Raw genomic sequence first — 23,522 nt, forward strand, 5'->3', positions numbered from 1 at the left:
AATATATTTTATTTTTTTCACAGTGTTCTGTAGGCACTTTTCTCAAACAAATACTGTATACTGTTTAAACATGTATTGGGTTTTAAAGAATTTGTTGCCATTTGAAATTAAAACAACCTGGTCTTATGAAAAGTTGTATTAATAGTATGAGATGGTGAAATCGAAAGAAATGGTAAGAGCGTGTACAAAAATGTAAAAATAAACAAACCAGCTATGTACTTTAGCACCACCAAATGCGCTGGGTTTGATAACGTCCTGGTTACTTGCGTAACCTCCGTTCCCTGATGGAGGGAACGAGACGTTGTGTCGATGTAGTGACACTAGGGGTCACTCTTGGGAGCCCGAGACACCTCTGGTCTTTGATAAAAGGTATTTGGTATTTGCATGTCACTCCCCAGGACATACGGGTATAAAAGGAGCTGGTATGCAACCACTCATTCAGGTTTTATGCTGAGGAGCCGAGACAAGGTCTGGCCATTTCAGCGGGTAGTTCAGTGTTGTGGCAGGAGGGACACAAAGTCTCATTCCCTCCATCAGGGAACGGAGGTTACGCAAGTAACCAGGACGTTCCCTATCTGTCACTCACTCGACGTTGTGTCAATGTAGTGAAACTAGGGGTCCCTATACATAATGCCACAACTGGCTGAACTGTGTTACGTGAACTGGAGGTGTGTGACGGGCGGACCACTGTGTGCCTCGTAGCCAGCGCACCAGGCCGACACGTAACCTCACCCAACATAGTTATGAGTGTCGAACGGCCCTTTGGGGACAAGTCGACTACCCAAGAGATAGAGACAGGCTATCCCAGTCGTGGCCTCTTTTCCCCTTCTTTTTTTCCACTCCCTAAAAAAGAAGGGGGATTATCTGACTGGGCCGCCAGGTCTAGTCGGGGGGTGTCCCTCCCAAGGGGAGGACACCGCGGAGACCACACCTCGCCCAAAGAGAGGGGAGGATATTTAAGTGGAAAAAATACATCACATGGTCTTGGTGACCATGTGGAGAGTCTCAAGGTAGATTATAACCAATGGAGGAGGAGTTACTACAAACATGGAGACTGGGGCAGAGGGGCTTTGCCCAAGGAAGATGCAGTTTGTCAACAGGGAAACGAATTAGCTGAAGATATCCATCGCATGGGGTTGCCTTACAGGGAACCGCCACATGTGGAGCACCTACCCCAGAACAGGGCTCTTATTTAGCATGTGTATTATGCCGGCAGTGAGTCTCTCTGAAAACTCGACTGCCACAGGGCTCGGAGGAAGTCAACCAGGGAACATAGTTTGTGAACACTACTGGGAATTAATGGCGCACGTCTTCATCTCAAAAGAGGTGGCAGGCTCTATGTGCAAGCGATACACCCGGCCGGCTATCCAGGGCTTATCCGCTTGTATTGTGTGCCACTACCTGGGATGAAACCGGTTCCACCCGGAGGTTGTAGAACCTTACAAAGTTGTTGGGTGTTGCCCAGCCTGCTACTCTGCAAATGTCTGTTAGAGAGGCACCCCTGGCCAGGGCCCAGGAGGCCGCTACACCCCTGGTAGAATGGGCTCATAGCCCGACCGGGGGCGGCACGTCCTGGGCATGATATGCCATAGCTATGGCGTCAATGAACCAGTGGGTGATCCTCTGCTTGGAGACAGCGTTTCCTTTCCGCTGTGCACCAAAGCAGTCAAAGAGCTGCTCAGAGATCCTAAAGCTCTGTGTGTGATCCAAATAGATGCGTGAAGCACGCACTGGACACAGCAACAACAGGGCTGGGTCTGCCTCCTCTTGGGGCAGCGCTCGCAGGTTCACCACATGATCCCTAAAAGGGGTCGTGGGAACCTTGGGCACATAGCCCGGTCAGGGTCTCAGGATCACGTGAGAGTAGCCCGGACCGAACTCCAGACATGTTTCACTGACAGAGAATGCTTGCAGGTCTCCTACCCTCTTGATGGAAGTGAGTGCAGTCAGGAGGGCAGTCTTCAAGGAGAGTGCCTTAAGCTCAGCTGACTGCAAAGGCTCAAATGGGGCTCTCTGTAGACCCTGAAGAACTACAGAGAGGTCCCATGAGGGAACGAGGTGCAGTCTGGAGGGATTCAGCCTCCTGGCGCCTCTCAGGAACCTGATGATCAGGTCATGCTTCCGTAAGGACTTACCGTCGACTGTGTCGTGGTGTGCTGCTATGGCGGCAACGTACACCTTCAAGGTGGAAGGGGACAGCCTCCCTTCCAACCTCTCCTGCAGGAAGGAGAGCACTGATCTGACTGCACATCTCTGGGAGTCTTCCCGTCGGGAAGAACACCACTTAGCAAACAGATGCCACTTCAAGGCATACAGGCACCTCGTAGAGGGGGCCCTAGCCTGAGTGATTGTGTCTACCACCGCGGGTGGTACCAGGATGACCTGCTCCTCATCCTCCCTGACCTTGCACAGGGTCTGTGCAAGTAGGCTCACTGGGGGAAACACATATTTGCACAGGCCAGGGGGCCAGCTGTGTGCCAGTGCGTCTGTGCCGAGGGGGGCTTCGGTCAGGGCATACCAGAGCGGGCAGTGGGAGGATTCTTGGGAGGCGAACAGGTCCACCTGTGCCTGTCCGAATGAACTCCAAATCAGCTGGACCACCTGAGGGTGGAGTCTCCACTCTCCCCTAAGGGTAACCTGCCGTGACAGCGTGTCCGCTGTAGTGTGGAGGTTGTCCGGGATGTGAGTGGCTCACAGCGACTTGAAGTGCTGCTGGCTCCAGAGGAGGAGACGGTGGGCGAGTTGTGACATACAACGAGAGTGCAGACCACCTTGGCGGTTGACATATGCTACCATTGCCGTGTTGTCTGTCTGAACTAACACGTGCTTGCCCTGGATCAACGGCCAAAACCTCCGCAGGGCGAGCAGAATTGCCAACAACTCGAGGCAGTTGATGTGCCAATGCAGTCGCGGGCCCATCCACAAGGCGGTGGCTGCGTGCCCATTGCAAACAGCACCCCAGCCCGTTTTGGAGGCGTCTGTCGTGACCACGACGCACCTGGAGACCAGTTCTAGGGGAACACCTGCCCGTAGAAATGAGAAGTCGGTCCAAGGGCTGAAAAGATGGTGACAGACCGGCGTGATGACCACACGGCTGAGGTGTGAGAACACCAAGTCCCTGTGTGCGCACAACATGTCCCGAGAGTGAGCTAGGATTAGCCAGTCATCGAGATAGTTGAGAATGCGAATGCCCACTTCCCTTAATGGGGCAAGGGCTGCCTCTGCAACCTTCATGAAGACGCGAGGAGACAGGGACAGGCCGAAAGGGAGGACCCTGATACGTCTGACCCTCGAATGCAAACCGCAGGAAGGGTCTGTGTCAAGGTAGGATCGAGACGTGGAAGTATGTGTCCTTCAAGTCTACCGCCATGAACCAATCTTGATGCCGGATGCTCACCAGAATGTGTTTTGAGTCAGCATCTTTAACTGTGAGTCTGTGTAAAGCCCGGTTCAGTACTCGCAGGTCCAAGATTGGCCGCAACCCACTGCCTTTTTTCGGTACAATGAAGTAGGTGCTGTAAAACCCCTTCTTCATCTCGGCCAGAGGGACAGGTTCTATCGCGCCCTTCCATAGGAGGTTAACGATCTCCGCGCACAAGGTAGCAGCATTTTCGTCCTTCACCAAGGTGAAGTGGATACCTCTGAACCTGGGCAGGTGCCTGGTGAACTGAATCGCGTAGCTGAGTATGGATCAGCCATCGCGACTGATTGGGAAGCGCAAGCCACGCATCCAAGTTCCGCGCAAGGGGGACCAAGGGGACAACATCTTCGGATGTACCGGCAGGTGGGGCCTCGCGGTGGGGCAGAGCTCGAGGTGCCACACCACGTCGTGGACATGCTGAGTCTAGAGACATCGAAGCACTTACCTGGCTCCTTGTGACCATCCCCGGAACAGCCTGGGACGGGGGAGGCCTGTCCTCGTAACCCATGGAGACTGTCACATCGGGGGCAGATGTGTGCCACAGCTGGGCGCTCAGGGGCGGGAAGACCACCGCTGGAGCTCCAATCCTGCAAGGAAAAACCTGTGGACGGTAGTCGTGATGAGGTATGTGACCCAGGGAAGAAGGAAACCGCTCTTTTGCTGAACTGTTGGGTACTGCAGCCACTTGGGCATGTGGCAAAATCAAACAAAAAGGCAACAAAAGATTCACCACCTGGCCCTCCACCGGGGGATGGAGTGGTCTTTTTACCAGCTCCAGGTGAGTGGGTTTCTTTGACCCTGTGTCGCCCATCTCAGGGGCGCTTTGACGACCTTCATGGGTTCTTAGTGGCCGACTGTGAGACGGGTGGCATCTGCTTCCTGCGGTGGGCTCCACGCCTGGGCCGTGCCGAAGGGGCGGGCTGCAGTGGAGCCAGTGCAGTCACCGCAAGGGGGACGCCCTTGGTGATGAGCAGACGGGGTGCGGGATCTTGAGCCACGCCGGGGCAGGATATGCCAGATAGCCTCCATCTGCTGCTTCACTGTCGAGAACTGCTGGGCAGAGTCCTCAACGGTGTCGCCGAATAGGCCAGCCTGGGAAATGGGGGCAGCAAGGAACCGTATCTTGTCGGCCTCACTCATCTCGACCAGGTTGAGCCAAAGGTGGTGCTCCTGGACCACTAATGTAGACATCGTCCGCCCGAGAGACCGCACCGTGATCTTCGTCGCTCGGAGAGCAAGGTCGGTCGCCAGATTTGGGGCAGAACTACCCTTGTGCAGTTCTTTTAGTACCTTGGCTTGGTGGACCTGCAGGAGAGCCTTGTCCAGGAGTGCTGTAGGCTTTAGCCATCAGGTACGGGGTGAACCTACAGGGCTTGGACAGGAGATTTAGGCGTCCACGCCTTGTGGCGGTGCTCTGCAGGCATAGGTGCACCGCGAGCACCTTATCTACCGGGGGAATCACCGTATAGCCCCTGGCCCCCCCGCCATCGAGGGTATTGAGGGCGGGGGAACTGAGGAATCGGGACCAGGCAGTAAAAGGTGCCCCCCATGATTTCGTCAGCTCCTCATGCACTTCCGGGAAGAAAGGCTCTAGAGCGGGCCGTGCCTGCTTTGAGTAGCGCCACGAGCCCAGGAACCAGTCATCGAGCCGCGAGGGTTCAGGGGAGAGCGGAGGTTCCACTCTAGCCCGACACTTGTGGCCGCCTGGGAAAGCATGTCTGTCATCTCTGCATCAGCCTGTGACTGGGCAATCATCCCTGAGGGGGGGAGCCCAGCTGAGGCTTCTGCATCCGACTGGACAAGCCCGCTCTCTGATGCTGCACTCGAGAGCTCATCATCTTCGCGGGCTCCGAACAAGAAGCCAGACTCGCCGTGAGACGAGCCGTCGGACTCATCTGGAAGCCCGACTGTTGCAGACGAGCGTGCTGGGGAATGGGAGGTCCGCGGGGGGCAACCCGGCGGAGGCGATCCCATTGGGGTCCCCAAATCGCCCCCAGTGCTAGCCGCGCCGGCCATATACCCGTAGATAAAAGGACCGAGGCGGGGAGCCGCTGGGGTGTTGCCATGGTCATGTTCTCGCAGTGAGAACATGAACCATCCACGAACGCTGCCTCCATGTGGGTCGCGCCCAGACACGAAAGACAGCGATCATGACCATCCGAAGTTGAGAGATAACGACCGCAACCAGGAATAGAAAAAAAGACGCGTCTTTAACTCTTTCAGAAAATATACTCTCTTTTTTCTGCCGAAGCGCCCAGGGGTGTTCTCTGCAGTGCACCAAAGCAGAGGAGGGAGAAGCCACTGAAATGCGCCGTCAGATCCAGCAGAGGTGAATGAACAGTAGAAATTCAGCTCAATGAGCATGACCAATCGGCTCTGAAGAGAAAATCTGAATGACTGGTTGCATACCAGCTCCTTTTATACCCGTATGTCCGGGGGAGTGGCATGCAAATACCACTCGCCAATTTTCATTGGCCTTTTATCAAAGACCAGAGGTGTCTCGGGCTCCCAAGAGTGACCCCTAGCGTCACTACATCGACACATCGTTGAGTGAATGACAGATAGGGAACTGTAGCAGCTCCTGAAACTTGATACACAGCTAAAATTTTATTGGTCGAGGTGTTTCATTACCGGCCAAAGAAAAATAAACCACTCACCGTAAAAAAACTATTGCTTTGTAAATGGCTCGTTAGGAAATCCATTTGCGTTTGGTGTGAAAAGCCCTTTAAAGGGCATGTCTCATGTGTTTAGGGTCTGTAGTGCTTGTAAAAAGTGATAATGGGAAGCGCCACTGATTGAGGGCAATCATCATACATGAATATATCCTGACTGTGTTTGGTTAGCTGTGAGTCAGCATTCTCAATCACGAACATCATCAGATCAGTATGTTTTCAATTTAGCAATGATTATCTGCACAAATATCTGGTTCCTGCACTGTAAATACACAATATTTACAGGACAAATTTTTCCCTCACGGAATGATATAATAAAGAAAAGGGAGGAATAGACATTTCCTCTTTTTTTTTTTTTTTTTTCAAAAAGAACATTTAATTTAAATGTATTCTTATGTACCATGGCACTTTTATATTAGAAGACCATTGTTTTCTTCTGTGGGTTGATATTGTGAAATTTTCATAATTTGTAAAAAATAACCGTTCTTCAAAACCTATTTGTTTGTTCAGAGAATGAAGTCAATTTTTAATTGAAGATTAATTATTGAAAAATGACTATTTTAATGTAAATAAATACACAATATTAATGGTGGTCACTAGTCAATTTTTTATTTTATTTTTATTTATTTTATTTGTAGTTGAAGAGCCCTCCTGTAAAATGTTATTTGTAACGTATTCCGTTAAACTAGTCAAGGTCAGTAACATAATCTAAATACTTTGGATTCTTCCTCAGCATTATATACAAATTAATAACAAATGAAAAAAAAAAAATAAATAAATAAATAAATAAATATCTGCCAGTACAGTAAGTCAAAAATACATATTTATATAAAAAAATACATTCTCTTAAAAAGTCAGAATTCCGTGTGCAGTGTTGCTTCTGAAACAGAATAAAGTAAATGTATCTTGTTTTAATGATTTTTAGATATTTTACTGGAAATCAATAATAATAAAACATGATCAGCAAGAATAAGATTTTTGTATTACATCTTTGCCCTAATATCAAAGGTCTTACTAGAAAAACAACATGAATTTTCCATGAATCTATCATGAATATTCTTTATATAAAAAATATATTCGTGCCTCGTAACAGGTACATGTAAAATGGCTAGAAATAGCATTTTAGCTTAGCATTAAGCTAAATCTTCACATTTACACAAGGTTAAATATTTTGAAGCTCTAAAATTACTTCAAAACCCCACAGAGTGTACACAAAATTTTTATGATCGAATGTAGAGTTTCCCAAGGTGAAAGTTCCCCAATGACGTAATATCCATCTTTTCCAGCCTGATCTCATTAATATACAGAGCTATTTGTATGTTAATATTTGTAACATTAAACGCACATTTTTACGTTTGAATAGACACTAAAATGTACAATATGGATGTTTGAAAGCATCTAAAATGTAAACATTTTTACGTATTTACAGCTTTAGAAAGGTAAAATATTGACCAATCCTTTACCAACTATATTTGAATACACGAACTGATTATAAATATATTTGTAAATTTTTACTGTTTTATAGATATTTTAGATCCATTAACCCTACCCCAACCTCTAAACATAATCACTTTTCAACAATATAAAAACATGTAACAAGTAGATTAATGTACAGCAGCAATCATTTTTGTTACAATATATTAATTTATATATATTTTACAGCCGCTAATCCCACACCTACTCCTAAACCTAACCATAACCATTTATTAAGAATATAAAACACATAACAGGCAGACAAATTTAATCACAATAATTTATTTAGAAAAATTCAGTACAAAAGTAGTCCAAAGGGTGATGCGCTGCATCCGATGTGCTCCCTGATGGCACACAATAGCATTGTGTGAGGTAGAGAGTTGAATTTAAATTTTAATCTGTTTAAATTTTCTTCTGATGCACACTGTAACAGCGCTGTCATATCTCATTCAATCATATACATCGCAGAATACGGCATGTCATAAACGGTCACGAGACACTTGAGAGCCAAGGAGCATTCAACATCACTGCCGTAAAACCGCTGGTCGTAATGCTTGAGGCGGCATTTTTTGAATTTTGAAAACGAAACCAACGCGGGTTGACGGTTATGGTGAGCGCGATGGTGCTACAGCGGATGAGACAGAGATCGTTAAATAAAAGGCTTGAATTTGGGTCTGTACTTCACAGAATGCATTCTGAAGGTTTGGATTATAGCTAACAAATGTATGGATTAATTTTATTGTTGTTTTATGGTGCTTTTTTTTTTTTTTTTTTTTTTTTTGCATATTCTGAAAACTCCTTTTGTGCCCCATGGCAAACAAAAATAAAATTAAATGTTTAATAAATGATTAAACGATTACAGTGTTTTTCTTCATTTTAACATTTTAATCTTGGTTAAAGTGATATATTTCTTTAAAATGTTGTATAGGGCTGCAGAACTGAATGAAACTGCTGAAATGTCATATAATGTCAACTGCATTAAATAAATGTGATGGCATTTAACTTATCTCATTGATTATAAATTAAATGTAATTAACTGATTAATTCTATAAATTCAATATTAATAAATTCAAACAGTACACGTAAACATTTGTACGTTTCTATAGGTGTTAATGCGTAAAATGATGATGTTTACATGCTGTCAATATGTCAATATTGTACGTTTCGGTGACTATGCAAACGTAAGAGAATGTACGTTTGCTAGAACCAAACTGTACGTAAGAGTACATATGAGTTCTCATGAGATTACCTTGCCTTTTCACTCATAACAGTATGAAATAGCCCTCTGTCTGCTCGTATGAATGTAACACATTAAAATAAAGTGTTTCACTGCTATTCGAATGCTTCTTGAATCGCATCATTTATATGTATAAATGTTTTACAACTGAATAGACTAAATATTAAATTAAACAAATGACAATAAAACCAAAATAAACTCATCAGTAGTCAAAATACTCTTAGAATGTAACTGTATTCTAATTACCAACTATTTAAATTGTAACTAGTGGAATAAAGTTACTAATATTTTATATTTGGAAAACGTAATCTTGTTACATGCATTCTGTTACTCCCCAACCCTGCGTACGAGCCAAGTCGTATTATATCTTACAATTTTGCCATCTCGTACAAATTATTATGAGTTCTCATGAGACTATGTTGATTATACAAATGAGCATTGATTTCACTCACTAGAAAGGCTGCAGCGCATGTTAACCAGCTAATTATTTTAATGATTCTATAACAATGTCTGATATTATTAACTCTGATGGAAATTCCTGTCAAGAAGTATGTGGGATTACCCATGAAAATCTACAGAAAAACATACCACTCCATCTAAATACTTTTAACATTTGTGAAAACTATTTTTTGAAGCACTGGTGACCATGATTTTGTCAAGTACATGCATGTGTTCCTGTATCAACATCTTTTATTGAAGGGAATGATTGCTTTTCAAGAATGTTATTCAAGCCCAAACCTAACCCCAACCCCAAACCTAAATGATAAGTGGCTGATAGGACCGTTGTTCCAGGACCAAAAAGGATGTTGATCCAGGAACACATCCTATACTAAATTATGGTCACCGATTAATCCATGCTGTCTGATCTTTAAATATAAATAACATGGCAATGTCTTCAGCAGTTATTGTTGAAGTATAACAACAGCATCAGCCACCCCAATCTGAGGCTTGTCATTTCCTTGTGAGTCCAAAAAGTCCCACGTATTCACTGTAGAGGAACCATCTTTTATAGTCATCGCTGATCTGCACTATTAATCTATCCAAGTTCTGTTTGTTTGCCATAAGCCTTCTTATTGACATTTTTGAATATGCTGACAATACATTAGTGTGCTGGCTGATCCTTTATTAATGATTTTATTGATATGATAAATTTACTAGCCAATAGGCATCACTGTAGTGTAGTATTGTTTCAAATGTTTCTATTTTATTTTATTTTTTTATTTATTTTTTATAATTAACAAGATTGGCTGTAGAAAAAGGCAACTGGATGGAACTGCCAAACCTTTAAATTCCCAAGTTGCCATTGAACAGGACATATTTTTGCAAGCGCACACTAGAGAGAGTTTCGTGCAAGTGAAGATGATAGAGGGGGAATTTAAGTATTTTTGTACAAGACTCCCAGCTGCTGTCCTTTCTTCAGTTTTCTCTAACATTGTGCTGCAGAAAATGATATGGTAATGCCTCTTCATTTTCTTGTAGGATGTGATCAGTAGCACATTCCTCCCAGAAATTTGCATTTTATAATTGCCTCTATTTTATAAGATTAGGAAAGAGCCAACAATCTGACCAACAATCTTACTGTTTTTGACAGAAGTATAGAAATGTATAAATGGTTCTTATATAATGCTGTAGACATTGTATTTTTTACAGTTTCTTGAAGAATTCCCCAACCACCATCACCAAAATAAATACATGAATAAACCGAAAAAAGCATGTATTCAGTGCTTGTTAAAATCAATAACAATGCTAATAAAAGTTCACAGGTAAAACATTGCAATTGTGTATCAGTTTAGCTAATATACATTAAGTAGGGTCTAATTGTATGTGAAGTACAAAATAATTCCTAGAATTATCCATGACTTCTTTATTTTTTATGAATATTTGCACTTTGCATCTTCACAGGGTAGTGTATGCACAAACATAGTTCACACATACAGAGGCACATATAAATGATTGTTTAAATAAAATAATTGAAATTATATTTCTGCTTCTATTTTCTCTTTTTATTTATTTTTTTTTTTATTTATTTTTTTTTTGGTTGCACATTTTACATCAATATATTTCCTCCATCACACACGTTCTAGCATTACATTCCCTCATTTCTGGTCTGAACATTCAATCCATTTTATTATCGACAAAAAGCCAGTTGCACAGCTTTAAGATCATACTTTTGGATGCAGTATCATTGACACTAAGGACAATATAGGATACAAGAGAGTGTCCTGGTGTGGTCTGATTGTTGGCCTCAGGCTAAGGCAAGGAAAAACCCACAAGTAACCATCACCTAACCAAATATCATTCAGCAGTCAAGAGTCACATGTGGAAAGCTCAAATGTAAATAATAACGAAAAAGGATGGGGGAGTATATATTTTTTCACATTGTCACAAGAGTTATTGGTTTTCAGTATTTCTGTGAACATTTTGTAACTGAATAGACTAAATATTAAACTAAACAAATGACAATGAAATCCAAAAGAATCTTATCAGTAATCAAAATACTCTTAGAATGTAACTGTATTCTAATTACCAACTATTTAAATTGTAACTAGTGGAATAAAGTTACTAAAATTTTATATTTGGAAAATGTAATCTCGTTACATGTATTCTGTTACTCCCCAACCCTGCGTACGAGCCAAGTCGTATTATATCTTACAATTTTGCCATCTCGTACAAATTATTATGAGTTCTCATGAGACTATGTTGATTATACAAATGAGCATTGATTTCACTCACTAGAAAGGCTGCAGTGCATGTTAACCAGCTAATTATTTTAATGATTCTATAACAATGTCTGATATTATTAACTCTGATGGAAATTCCTATCAAGAAGTATGTGGGATTACCCATGAAAATCTACAGAAAAACATACCACTCCATCTAAATTATTTTAACATTTATGAAAACTATTTTTTGAAGCACTGGTGACCATGATTTTGTCAAGTACATGCATGTGTTCCTGTATCAACATCTTTTATTGAAGGGAATGATTGCTTTTCAAGAATGTTATTCAAGCCCAAACCTAACCCCGACTCCAAACCTAAATTATAAGTGGCTGATAGGACCGTTGTTCCAGGACCAAAAGGATGTTGATCCAGGAACACATCCTATACATTTTATAAATGGTTCTTATATGTTTTAAGTGTTTTAAGTATCCTGGTGTGGTCTGATTGTTGGCCTCAGTCTAAGGCAAGGAAAAATCTACAAGTAACCATCACCTAACCAAATATCATTCAGCAGTCAAGAGTCACATGTAGTAAGCTCAAATGTAAATAATAACGAAAAGGATGGGGGAGTATATATTTTTTCACATTGTCACAAGAGTTATTGCTTTTCAGCATTTCTGTGAACATTTTGTAACTTAAAATTTTTACTCAAATAATGTAGCACAGAAGATGTTTAAATTCTACCATATTTGTTTGATGCTGGTTAAAATACAAATGTTACTATATAGGCTCAAATTCTGATATATTTGAAATTCTTATAGATTATATCAATCAATAAGGTTATTTGCTGTTACATGCTGTCAGTTAAAATAGAAAAGTATTTTGACCTGTCCAATCAGAGGGTTTGAAATGAAAACGATGAAGTCTGTATTTTTGTTTAAAGCACTTTCATGAATTATAGATAATAATAATAATAATAAAAAAAAAATTGTATTATTTGATCTGTAAAGTTGTCTTACTCATCCCTTTAAGGTAGGACTACTTTTTTAGGTGGATGAACTTCTGGCTATGTGATGCTGATGTAATTCCTGTATGTGCTTATGATACAAATTGAGGATTGAATATAATTTTGCAAGGACAAAGTTAGTAAGCAATTATTTTACACCAGTCTTATGCTAAGTATGTTTAAGTTTCATGATTATACATTTGAAACTGTGACATTTCTTGGATTTAATGTTTATCCCTATGCTATACAGTTGCCCCATAAATGTTAATTTCAAGTATAATACTATAGAATGTTTACACTTTTTAAAAAAACATTTTTTATTTATTTATTTAATTTATTTATTTATTTTTGACAAACAGAATTGAAATTATTTTCTGTGGTAATTGACAGTATTCCATAGAGTCTATTGATAGAACTTAAAGGAATAGCTTACCTAAAAATGAAAAGTATCTCATTATTTACTCACCCTCATGCCATCCCAGACTTTCTTTCTTCTGCTGTACACAAACAAAGATTTTTTGAAGAATATTTCAGCTCTGTAGGTCCACACAATGCAAGTGAATGGGTACCAAATTTTGAATGTCCAAAAAGCACATAAAGTCATCAGAAGTAATCCATAAGACTCCAGCAGTTAAATCTATATCTTCAGAAGCTATATGATAAGTGTGGGTGAGAAACAGATCAATATTTAAGTCCTTTTTTTTACTAACAATCTCCACTTTCACAGTCTACTTCGTTTTGGGCGATTTGCATTATTTGTGCAAATCGCCACCTACTGGACATGGAGGAGAATTTATAGTAAAAAAAGGCTTAAATATTGATCTGTTTCTCACCAAAACTTATCATATCGCTTCTGAATATATGGATTTAACCACTGAGTCTTATGGATTACTTTATGTGATTTTTAGACCTTCAAACTGTTGGTACCCATTCACTTGCATTGTGAGGACCTACAAAGCTGAGATATTCTTCAAAAAAGTTTCATTTGTGTTCAGCAGAAGAAAGTCATACACATCTGGGATGGCATGAGTGTGAGTAAACGTTGAGAGAATGTTCATTTTTAGGGTGAACAATCCCTTTAAGTTTAAATTACCCTAGAATATTCATTTAATCTCATACAGTATGCCTGCTCTAAATTTAAATCTAAAGCACGTATTACTTCAGTTTGTGCTTGTAAATCATAAGCAAGTTTTCTGTTATTGGCTGTTGTGGAGGACGGCGCTATGAAGAAAGCCGATCTTTGGGTAAGAACACCACTGATTGGAATGCCTAACGAGCACCTTATTCTATCATCATGTCTCACAAATGTATCTCAACTGAAAACACTGTAAACACAGTCAATTGTTTTTACAAATGTGAACTTTGTACACATTCACAGATGTATTTCACACATTAGTGTTTCAGTGTTTCATTTTTACTTGAAGTTGCTAGTGACCATTTGAAATGACTTGTATTTGTTCACAATCAAAGGCCAAAAACTCTAAGGCATAAGAATTTGTAAATGATGCAATTGTTAAATGATGTGTATGTTATTTAATTACCAAGAGGAAAAACAGGAATGACAATCGCATGTGTGCTTTCCTCACTGTTATACGTTGAAAATATCACCATTTGTTTCTTGTTTGGAGAGTGGGGTGTGTGTTTAATTGGCCATGCAGCTATACAGGATATAAAATGTAAAGAAAAATAATACACATCAATAAATCATGCAGCCTGGCAGGAGGAAGCTGGGTGAAGAAATCTGCTCAGGAGAAATGGCTTTAGTTATGATGCTCGTGCTGTGCATCCAGATGGACACCAGCATACTCATTATCTCCTTTCTCCACCTCCACCTTTCACCCATCAACCCACACCACACAGTGACCAAACTCACCCACTATCCTCCACCCTTCCAGAGATTTTCACACAGCAGCAGAATACGGTTGTCTGTCCTGTTTTATAGTGCTCAATACAGCTACAGTTCACACACGGTTCAGTTTGACTCCCTTGAACTTTCAGGATTTACAACTGAATTTTGAGAAGGTGTTCGGTTGCTGTGTGCAGTATGAAGGGAACCACACTCGACAACTTGTTGTTTGTTGTGTCATTGACATACGTATTGCATGCAGCAATTTATGACAAATGGTGGAGTTATGTGGCTGCAGAAATAGACAAAAAAATAAATAAAAATAAAAAAATAAAAAAAAACACAAAATAGACAGAACCAGAGAGTTTTTGGCTGCATATCTGAGAAGACGAAGAGTGGAATCTGCCTGAAATAGTTTAGAATAAAAATGTTATTCTTAAAGATGCAATGCAATAGTTTTATCTGTCACTATGGTTACTGGCATTACTTGTGGTTATAGAGCGCAACAGTGCCTGCCCATTTTTTCAGACATCTTGGTTTCGAAAGTGATTTTCCCATTCATTTTCTCCATAGGGATTTCACAAAAGCACTAAGCCATGGACCAAACCAACCAGCTCTGAGGGGAGTCACATTACAAACTTTGATTTACTTTGAAGCAAAAAATAATTAGAAATTCAAACAAAAAGGCAAAGGTACAGAACTGTGTACTTCTTTTATGAGAGAATGAACAACAATCCCATGAAGCATTGCGAATGACATACGGTGGCAAGAATGACATATGGTGGCAAGAAAAATTATGTGAACCCTTTGGAATTAGCTGGTTTTCTGAATTAAAGCTGGTATGTAATTTCTGCGGCACTAGTGCCACCAAACGGAATTGCAAAAATAAACTTTGTTTTCAAAATAGCTTTCTGAGTACACCCCCAATCTGCCGTTGTTCAAACAAAGAGATATTCCTGCCCCCAAATGACGCCACTGGTTGAGTAAAGTTGTTGGGGCGGGTTTAAGTGGCTTACTCAAAATAAATAGAGCAATTTTCAAAGCACCACAAAAAGACAGTGCTTACAGTTTTTGTGAAAATTAACCTATGAATGGCTTACTTATAGTTGTTTCCGCATATTAAGCTAGGACAGGAGAAAGTATTTTAACACAGAAAAAGTTAAATACTTTCTTCATCAAAGTCACAAGTATAGACAAACATAATGTGCTTAAGCTAACAACACACAAACAATTATAATCTTTCATGTCTTTTTTGTACACATCCCATTAAACATTTACAGTGCTGTCATAAAAGTAAGTGAACCCTTGTATTTAATAACTGGTGGATCCTCCTTTGGCAGTAATAACCACAACCAAGCATTTCCGATAGCTGCGGATTAGTCCTGCACAATGTTTAGAAGGAATTTTGGACCATTCTTCATTACAGAACTGCTCCAGCTCAGTCATATTCTTAGGATGTCTGGTGTGAATGGCTCTCTTGAGGTCATTCCACAGCATCTCTATTGGGTTAAATTCTGGGCTCTAACTGGGCCACTCCAAAAATTGCAATTTTTTTTTTTTTTTTTTTGAAGCAGTTCTGTAGTGGATTTACTTCAATGTTTAGGGTCATTGTTCTGCTGCATCACCCAACTTCTACTGAGCTTCAGCTGGCACACAGCCACCCTGACATTATCCTGTAGGACATCTTGATAAATTTCATGTTATAACTTCATAAAAATTTTTCCCTCAATGATGGTAAGTGGTCCTGGCCCAGAAGCAGCAAAACAACCCCAAATCATGATGCTCTTTCCACTGTACTTCACCGTTGGGATGATGTTTTCATGTTGGTATGCAGTGGCCTTTTTACGCCATAAGTAGTGCTGCGTGTTTTTTTCCAAATAATTCAACCTTAGATTCATCAGTCCACAAAACATTTTCCCAGTGGCGTTGTGGAGTGTCAAGATAGTTTTGGCAAACTTCAGTTGTGTTTAATGTTTTCCATATAGTAGACTCATGAACAGAGATGTTAACCAGTTCCAATGATTCCTTCAAGTCTTTAGCTGTCACTCTAGGTTTCTTTTTTATCTCATTGAGCATTCTGCCCTTTGAGTCATTTTGGCTTGATGTCCTTTTCTATGGAGAGTAGCCACAGTACTAAATCATCTCCATTTATATACAATTGTCTAACTGTGGACAGATTGATATCTAAGCTTTTCCAGATAACTTTGTAACCCTTTCCAGTTTTATGCAAAGCAACAATTCTTGATCGTAAGTCCTCTGAGATCTATTTTTTGTGAGGCATCGTCCATGTCAGCAGATGCTTCTTGTGAATAGCAAGCTCAAAATGTTTGAGTGCTTTTTATATAACAAAGTAGCTCTAACCCACACCTCCAATCTTGTTCCATAAATTGGATGCCAGGTTTGCCAACTCCTGACTCTAATTAGCTTTTGTTGACATCATTAGCCTAGGGGTTTACATACTTGTTCCAACCTACACTGAATGTTTGAATGATGTATTCAGTATGTATAAGAACAATACAATAATGTGTGTGTTATTAATTAAAACAGATTGTGTTTGTTCATTATTGTAACTTAGATCAAAACAGGTTTTAAGGCAAATTTACACATAAATGCAGGTAATTCCAAATGGTTCACATACATTTTCTTGCCACTGTAATCAAATTAAAAACAATGGAAAGTTGATTATAAGTATAGAACCAATATATTTCAAGTGTATTGCAAAATATGTGTTGATTGTAGGGAAAGGGACAGTGGGTGTGGGAGTGGGCCGTTACTGCAGAGCTCTTTTGGTGCGCTTTGTTGGAACGCTATTCTCTAATTGGTGGATCTTTCCCTTCAGGATCATGGGTAGTGTAGTTCTTTACCTGGAAGTTTACTATTTAACATTATTTTGAAATAATGCATTTAAAATAAAGTGGACTGATGGCTTTGACACAAGAATATATCATCAATTAACCTGGGAGCTCACGGTAGGTCTGTCTTTCAATGTTTATAAGTGATTGTTAAAAATCAATATGCCTATGAAGAAAATTAATGGGAGTTTTATTTTTGAAACCCGACTGTTGCGGGTTCTTTTGTGAGTTTGTATTTGGTTACCTGTTCGTACAGACAGTATTTAATTCTGCCTGATTTTGTATGAACAACTTTGAAAGTCACACTGTAAATACAGTAGCCAATCCCAAACACTGATTGTGTGAACGGAGCCTACAGGTATGTGTTTTTGTGTTTAATGATTGAAGGAACACACAGTCAGCTCTGTTTTTTTCTGTCTGTACAGAGGTCCTTCTGCAGTGCCATGGTGGACGAGCTGCGGGTTTCCCTCAAGTGCCAACGACGACTCAAACACAAGCCGCAACTTCCCGTCATGGTCAAAACAGATGAAGTCATCAACATGCACACCTTCAACGACCGAAGATTGCCAGGCAAAGAGACCATGGCCTAAAAGGGACACCAGCTCTCCCTCTCTTTTGATCCTGGAGAAGAAAATGTCATAGAGAGAAATGTGGGTGGGGAGGAAGTCGGTTTTCTATATTGGGATGGGAAGCTTGTCATTTCAAACAATTAGTTACTGAGAACAACAACAGAAAGTGAAACATATTTCCTGTGGAAATAACTTGAATCTTGGCAGAAATTTAGTTACCTCATCGCTCCACAACGCCACCAGAGCAAAGACTGACCCGTGCCAGCGTTCAGGGTAACTCTTAGCAGGAAATACACACAGCTAGAGCAGTGAGATCAAAATTATGGAAAGTGTCTGCTCATCCATGCTAGTTTTGGTTTGATGACACTCTGTTGTCTGCAGAGAACAGCTGAGTCCATTAGAGAGAATGCAGAGACTCGCCCTGACAAATACAGGGACGAAAGGACAGATTTTTAATACATACTTGTGCTCAATTGCTTTTAGGAGCAAAATTAAACAGACAGTGCAGAACTACTCAGAAACAATCAATCTGCAGTCTTTATTCAGCGGCAGAGCAATATCACTGAAATCATTTAACATGTTTTTCACCCACACTCACAAGCAATGGAAGCAGGATGGGGTAACAGGCAATATATTACTTTAATTTGTTTGCATTTTAAAGTACTAACACTTTCAGCGTGTAAGGCCAGGGAATGTGTGTGTGTGTTTTTTTTTTTTTTTTTTATTTATTTTTTTTAAGTAAAATAAATATACTGAAAGAGTGTGATAGTTGCTCTTTTCAGTGCTGTAGTAGAGGCCCCTGCTGAATGCCACAATGACTGATAGGATGAATCTCATGAGAACATTTCATCCCAAAATAAGAAACTATTTTGTATTCTGAAAATTAAGCCTAGTTTTAGGACCATTCATATCTTTTTTATTTTTTATTTAGTTTTATTCCCATTATTCTCAATCGAGATTCACAAGTATTAAGATTCTGGAATTTAAATACTGCATTACAATAATTTAATTCCAATTAATGTAATGCACTCGATTTTACTGTATTATGGTAAACCGTTACTGTAATACAATATTTTTGTTTATTTAAATCAGCATACATTAAAGGCAGTACGATAATTAGTATAAATGTGATGTATAAATACTTTATACATATAAATATAAATATCTTGCAATTTAAATAGGATATCTGTTCTAAATTTACTATGTGTATACATGGTTGACTTTTATTATGATATGCCACACTTTTATTTTGTATGCCGCGAGCAGACGGAAGTTCTGCCATTCCGGTGTTTCACTTTTCTATGTATGCTTGTTCCATTGTTGTAACTGCATATCCGGTTTGTATTATAATTTATATAGGCTATTTATAATCTATAAATATTATAATCATAATGTACATCACGATGTAATTAACACAAATGTACAGGCTATCATTGCAATGGTTTCATCTCAAATAAACATAATAAAGTACTCATCAGAATATGTCAGATAGCATTAAACATAACTAATCACTATGAGTGCTATCATGCCTGTAGCAATGAAGGGGTTAATGCAGATTTAAAAAATGCATGTGAATCACCACATATTCGCACATTGTATCATCATTCACATTATAAACTTCAATAATACAAACCAGATGTGAAATTACAACAATTGAAAACGTATGTTCATGAACGCACATTCACACCTTATGAGAAGGGGGAGGAAACAAAACTGGGTGCATGCCATTCTGAAGGACTCATCCCTATGCCCTAATCCCTTCCCAGAGTCAGAGCTTCGGAGGGTTGAAGGGTGTATGGCTCAAAAATATCATTCATTCGGAACACACTTTAACGTCATCTATCTAAGTCAAAGAAGCCACTGTTACCGTCACACAAAGGCTGGCGCTAATTTACCTAATCAGAAATACTGCATATACACATGACACTATTAACTATTAACTACTTTTTAGAATGCAAAAAAAATTAAATTAAAAATAAAATGCTTGAAAACCTTTAGGCTTTATGAAGAAATTTAAGCTTAATCAAATATGTTTTATTTATTTGAATAAAAAAATGAACCAGTAAACAAAATTAAAGTGTATGTTCAATTGTTAAATAATATATATATATATATATATATATATATATATATATATATATATATATATATTTAACTCCTTCATTAGAATAACAGATCAAGCGAATTTACAATAAATTATTTCATACCTTATGAAAATCGAGAGTTCATGGCAAACTTGTGACAAATTGTCCATTGTTGCCAAAGGTTGTACCACTACCGGCAAAGAGCTGCAAACTTCTGGCTATCATTTGCAGCAAATCAAAAGCACATTCGCATATGAAAATAATGAGTGGCAGATTTTCTGCAAATTTGCAGCTAGTTTCGATTTTTTTGTAAGGGATGCAATAATAAAATACAATTTCAAACAGAAAGCCAGGGGTTTGAAAATTATTTAGAATGTTCATTATATAATTAACATCTTTTTTAACCACGGAGATGAAGGGATGTCACATGTTTTTGTTAATAGAACCAAAGTGTATTTGCAGTTGCAGCTGGTTTAATTTACATTACACTTAGCATACTTATAGATATATAACATGTGGTCTGGTTCCGGTCCGCTTGGTAGAGAAGTGCCCATCAGTTGAACCCTACGGAAATGCTCGTTTTGAAGGGCCTTTTGAAGCAGATATTTATGAGCCCTTAGCTTTGGAATGTGATTGTTGTCCTTTTGAAAATTCCCTTTGGAGGCTGATTTATGCCGTTTGGAAAGCAGGGTGAAATTAAAACTGAAACGCTGCAATGGTGGAACTGCTGTTGGCTCCTGCATTACAAAATAAAAGTGTGTTACTGTATGTCATAATAAAAGTCAACCATACACATAGGGAATTTAGAACAATTAATGTGTTTAATTGTCATGCTGATAATTTTACAATGTAAAAAAAACAACAAAAAAAAAAAAAACAGTAGGAATGGTCCTTAAATAGGTTTCATTTTCTTTGAGCAAAATATAATTTCTCATTTCAGGGTGAATAATGAATGGGATATGTTCTTAATATGTTTCTTGATATTCATCTGTTAAGCTCTTCAAAATTTGGGTAAAATAACTTAAAAGAACTCAAAAAATAAAAACACTTTTGCTATGTATTTATTCAAGCATTTATCATTTGTTACAGATACAACAACTATGAACACACATAGCTATTCAGTAATATTATACGTCTATTTTTCAATATCCACGTTTCATTTGAATGACACGTTACATGTTTGTACTTTTGTGGATTTGATTTCAGAAACAGAATCCTCGTGGAAACTTGTGCAAATGTAAGATTTCTATAAAACTAAGGTGTTTTGTACAATTAAAGAATATCAACATTTTATAATAGTTTTTATCAACACAAATCAATCATTGGCATCTCTCTCTTGATATGGGACTGGGCCATCCCGTGGTGTCTACACCAGAATTTAAGGTGATGATGGCCTCTGGGCCCGAACATATCCAGGACCACGTTACCTGGCCTCCATGAGGAAGAGTCCATGCCAGGGTTCATGATAGATACCCCATCTGAACTGGGCATACTGAGGCCCACATGAAGGGGGAAGTGCTGAGCATGCCCGGTAATGTTGATGTGACACACATTTTGGAAAGATCCTATTTTTATCATGTAAAGGAACCATATTTAAATAAAGATATTTTAACTTGAGATAAATAGAAACAATAAAACTGATTCAGATGTGTGATATATACATATATAAAGATACGAAGTGAAGAGAACTGCTAATTTCACTTCTCATTTGATGCCCCGGTTTCTAATAGACTGCTAGTACTCAGTGCTGAGAAGTTGTGTGTAAATGGTTTAAAATGGATAAGCTGTATTTCAAGATTTTTTCAGATACAAAGCAATTTTGACCATATTGTGAAAATAAACTCAAGTGCACACAGTTTACTGTCTGAAGTTGATGCACAAGTTTAAAGGAAGTCATTAAAAAAAGTCAGCACACTTGCATGGCGTGGTCTCTTTAATTTCCTCCTCTTCATAGACAGGACACATTTCACACAGATAATAATGCATTTAAGGTTTTTAAGTCTCTTTTCTTATATGCAAATATCAGTTTGAAATGTTTCTACTGACAAAGTGGCAATTAATATTTACATTTATGGCATCTGAAAGATTGCTCTTTAGCAAAGAAGCTTAGAAAAAGAACTTTAGTGATTGCAATTAAAAAGTAATTTAGGTGCTGTTGAAATATCTGATCTTAAAAGTAATCAATGTGACTTGTGTATCATATCCCAAGTCTTCTGTAAGCATAGAATAGGAGGAGAGAAGCTCAGCCACACAGTGGCTCACATGTTCATGCGAGAACTTGCATTTTTAGCACTAAACAATACAATTCTTGCATGAACATGTGAGCCATTATAAACAAGCTTGTCTCATAGGCGCTCATGAACGTGCTATGAACCTCATGATTTAGAATATGATGCACAATTCACATGTACTAATTTTATGATACTTTTGGGTACTTTCTACGCTTCCTTTCTGTTCCTTTCAAGGCAAGTCAGTCCACTCAGCTGCCATCTTTGGAAATGCTCCCGGACAGACTGGGCAGCTATTTTCAATGTAAACAAACATCATACAAGTACAGCTCCTATCTACCTGAATGGGGAAAGACTGGAATCTCCAAAACAGTTGGTCAAGATTACAATCAGAGAACATATTTCAAATCCAGCCTGATCTCATGAAATTTACGTGAGCATTGCAACATTTTTGCAAAACTGAAATTACGTGCTGCATTACACATTTGGCTGCAGTTTCAAGGGAAATGTCCAGGTTTTTAAGATGAATTTTAGATGGAGATTTTAATGAGTAAAACGTACCTCCCTAACCTAAAACTTTACCCTAAACTTAACAATAGTGAAGTAAAAGATAAATGAGCATTTAACAAAACAGACATCCTTACCCTTAACCAACACCTAACCCAAACAGTAGTGTTTTAAAATGCAAATTCGAAATGAAAAGAACATTTTCTGAAACAGCCATCTCATATCGTGTCTATGCTTCTATGCCACTTCCACTTTTAAGCATCTTTGACTGGACTTGATCCATGGTTAATGAGTCCAAAATTCAACACTCTATATAGTGAGCAACTAAGCAATCAAATCATATTGGAATAAGTGTGTATATGTAGGTGGGTCTGTAATACAGTGTTAAAATGTATGTTTTTTCAAATCATGCATTAAAGTAAAAGTGTTTTGATGTGTTTACATAGAGCAAAAAATAACTTTATAAAGTTTATAAAGTCATAGTCAGCAATTGTATTCGTGATTTGTGACAATGAATAAAATGCACAGTAGTTGTAGCGCCTCTAGTGTTCATTCCAGAAGGAAACTAAAGCGAAACGTAGAAAGCGGCACATAAAAGTCAGTTTGCAAAAATGTATCTAGAGCAGGGTTTCAGTTAGCCGGTAATTACTGGTTTTTGACCGTTAAAAATCCTAATGTCTGACAAATTCAAACATCGGACACATTGTCCGTTGAAAATATTAGCACGGTGAGTCAGCAACCCCTTTTATTGATGCCACAAGTGTACAGTGTGACGCCATGCATTGATAACAGCGCTTCGCTGTCACGCAGGTTTAAACTTTCCCAAAGATGTGGAGTCCTAATCCGTGACTACAGTATCCCGCACATTAACATAAGCAGTCTGCGTTATTCTCATCTTGCATGCCCGCAGTGAAGCTTCTCACTTCAGAATCGCATTAAAACCTTGCGTTGCCATCTTCTGGGA

At 39.4% G+C, this 23,522-nt stretch overlaps 1 protein-coding gene across 1 annotated transcript in view; it reads left to right on the top strand.

Annotated features, from left to right (window-relative positions):
- The window catches only part of LOC127453870 (glutamate receptor ionotropic, kainate 2-like), a 335,184-nt gene extending 313,454 nt beyond the window's left edge, over positions 1-21,730 (top strand). Inside the window, exon 16 of the mRNA XM_051720611.1 lies at positions 17,596-21,730. Within this exon, the coding sequence (XP_051576571.1) occupies positions 17,596-17,760 (165 nt within the window). The 3' untranslated portion in view covers positions 17,761-21,730. The remainder of the gene's footprint in view (positions 1-17,595) is intronic.
- The last annotated feature ends 1,792 nt before the right edge of the window (positions 21,731-23,522 follow it).

The sequence above is a fragment of the Myxocyprinus asiaticus genome, chromosome 16 (assembly GCF_019703515.2).
Source record: "Myxocyprinus asiaticus isolate MX2 ecotype Aquarium Trade chromosome 16, UBuf_Myxa_2, whole genome shotgun sequence".
Lineage (NCBI taxonomy): Eukaryota > Metazoa > Chordata > Actinopteri > Cypriniformes > Catostomidae > Myxocyprinus > Myxocyprinus asiaticus.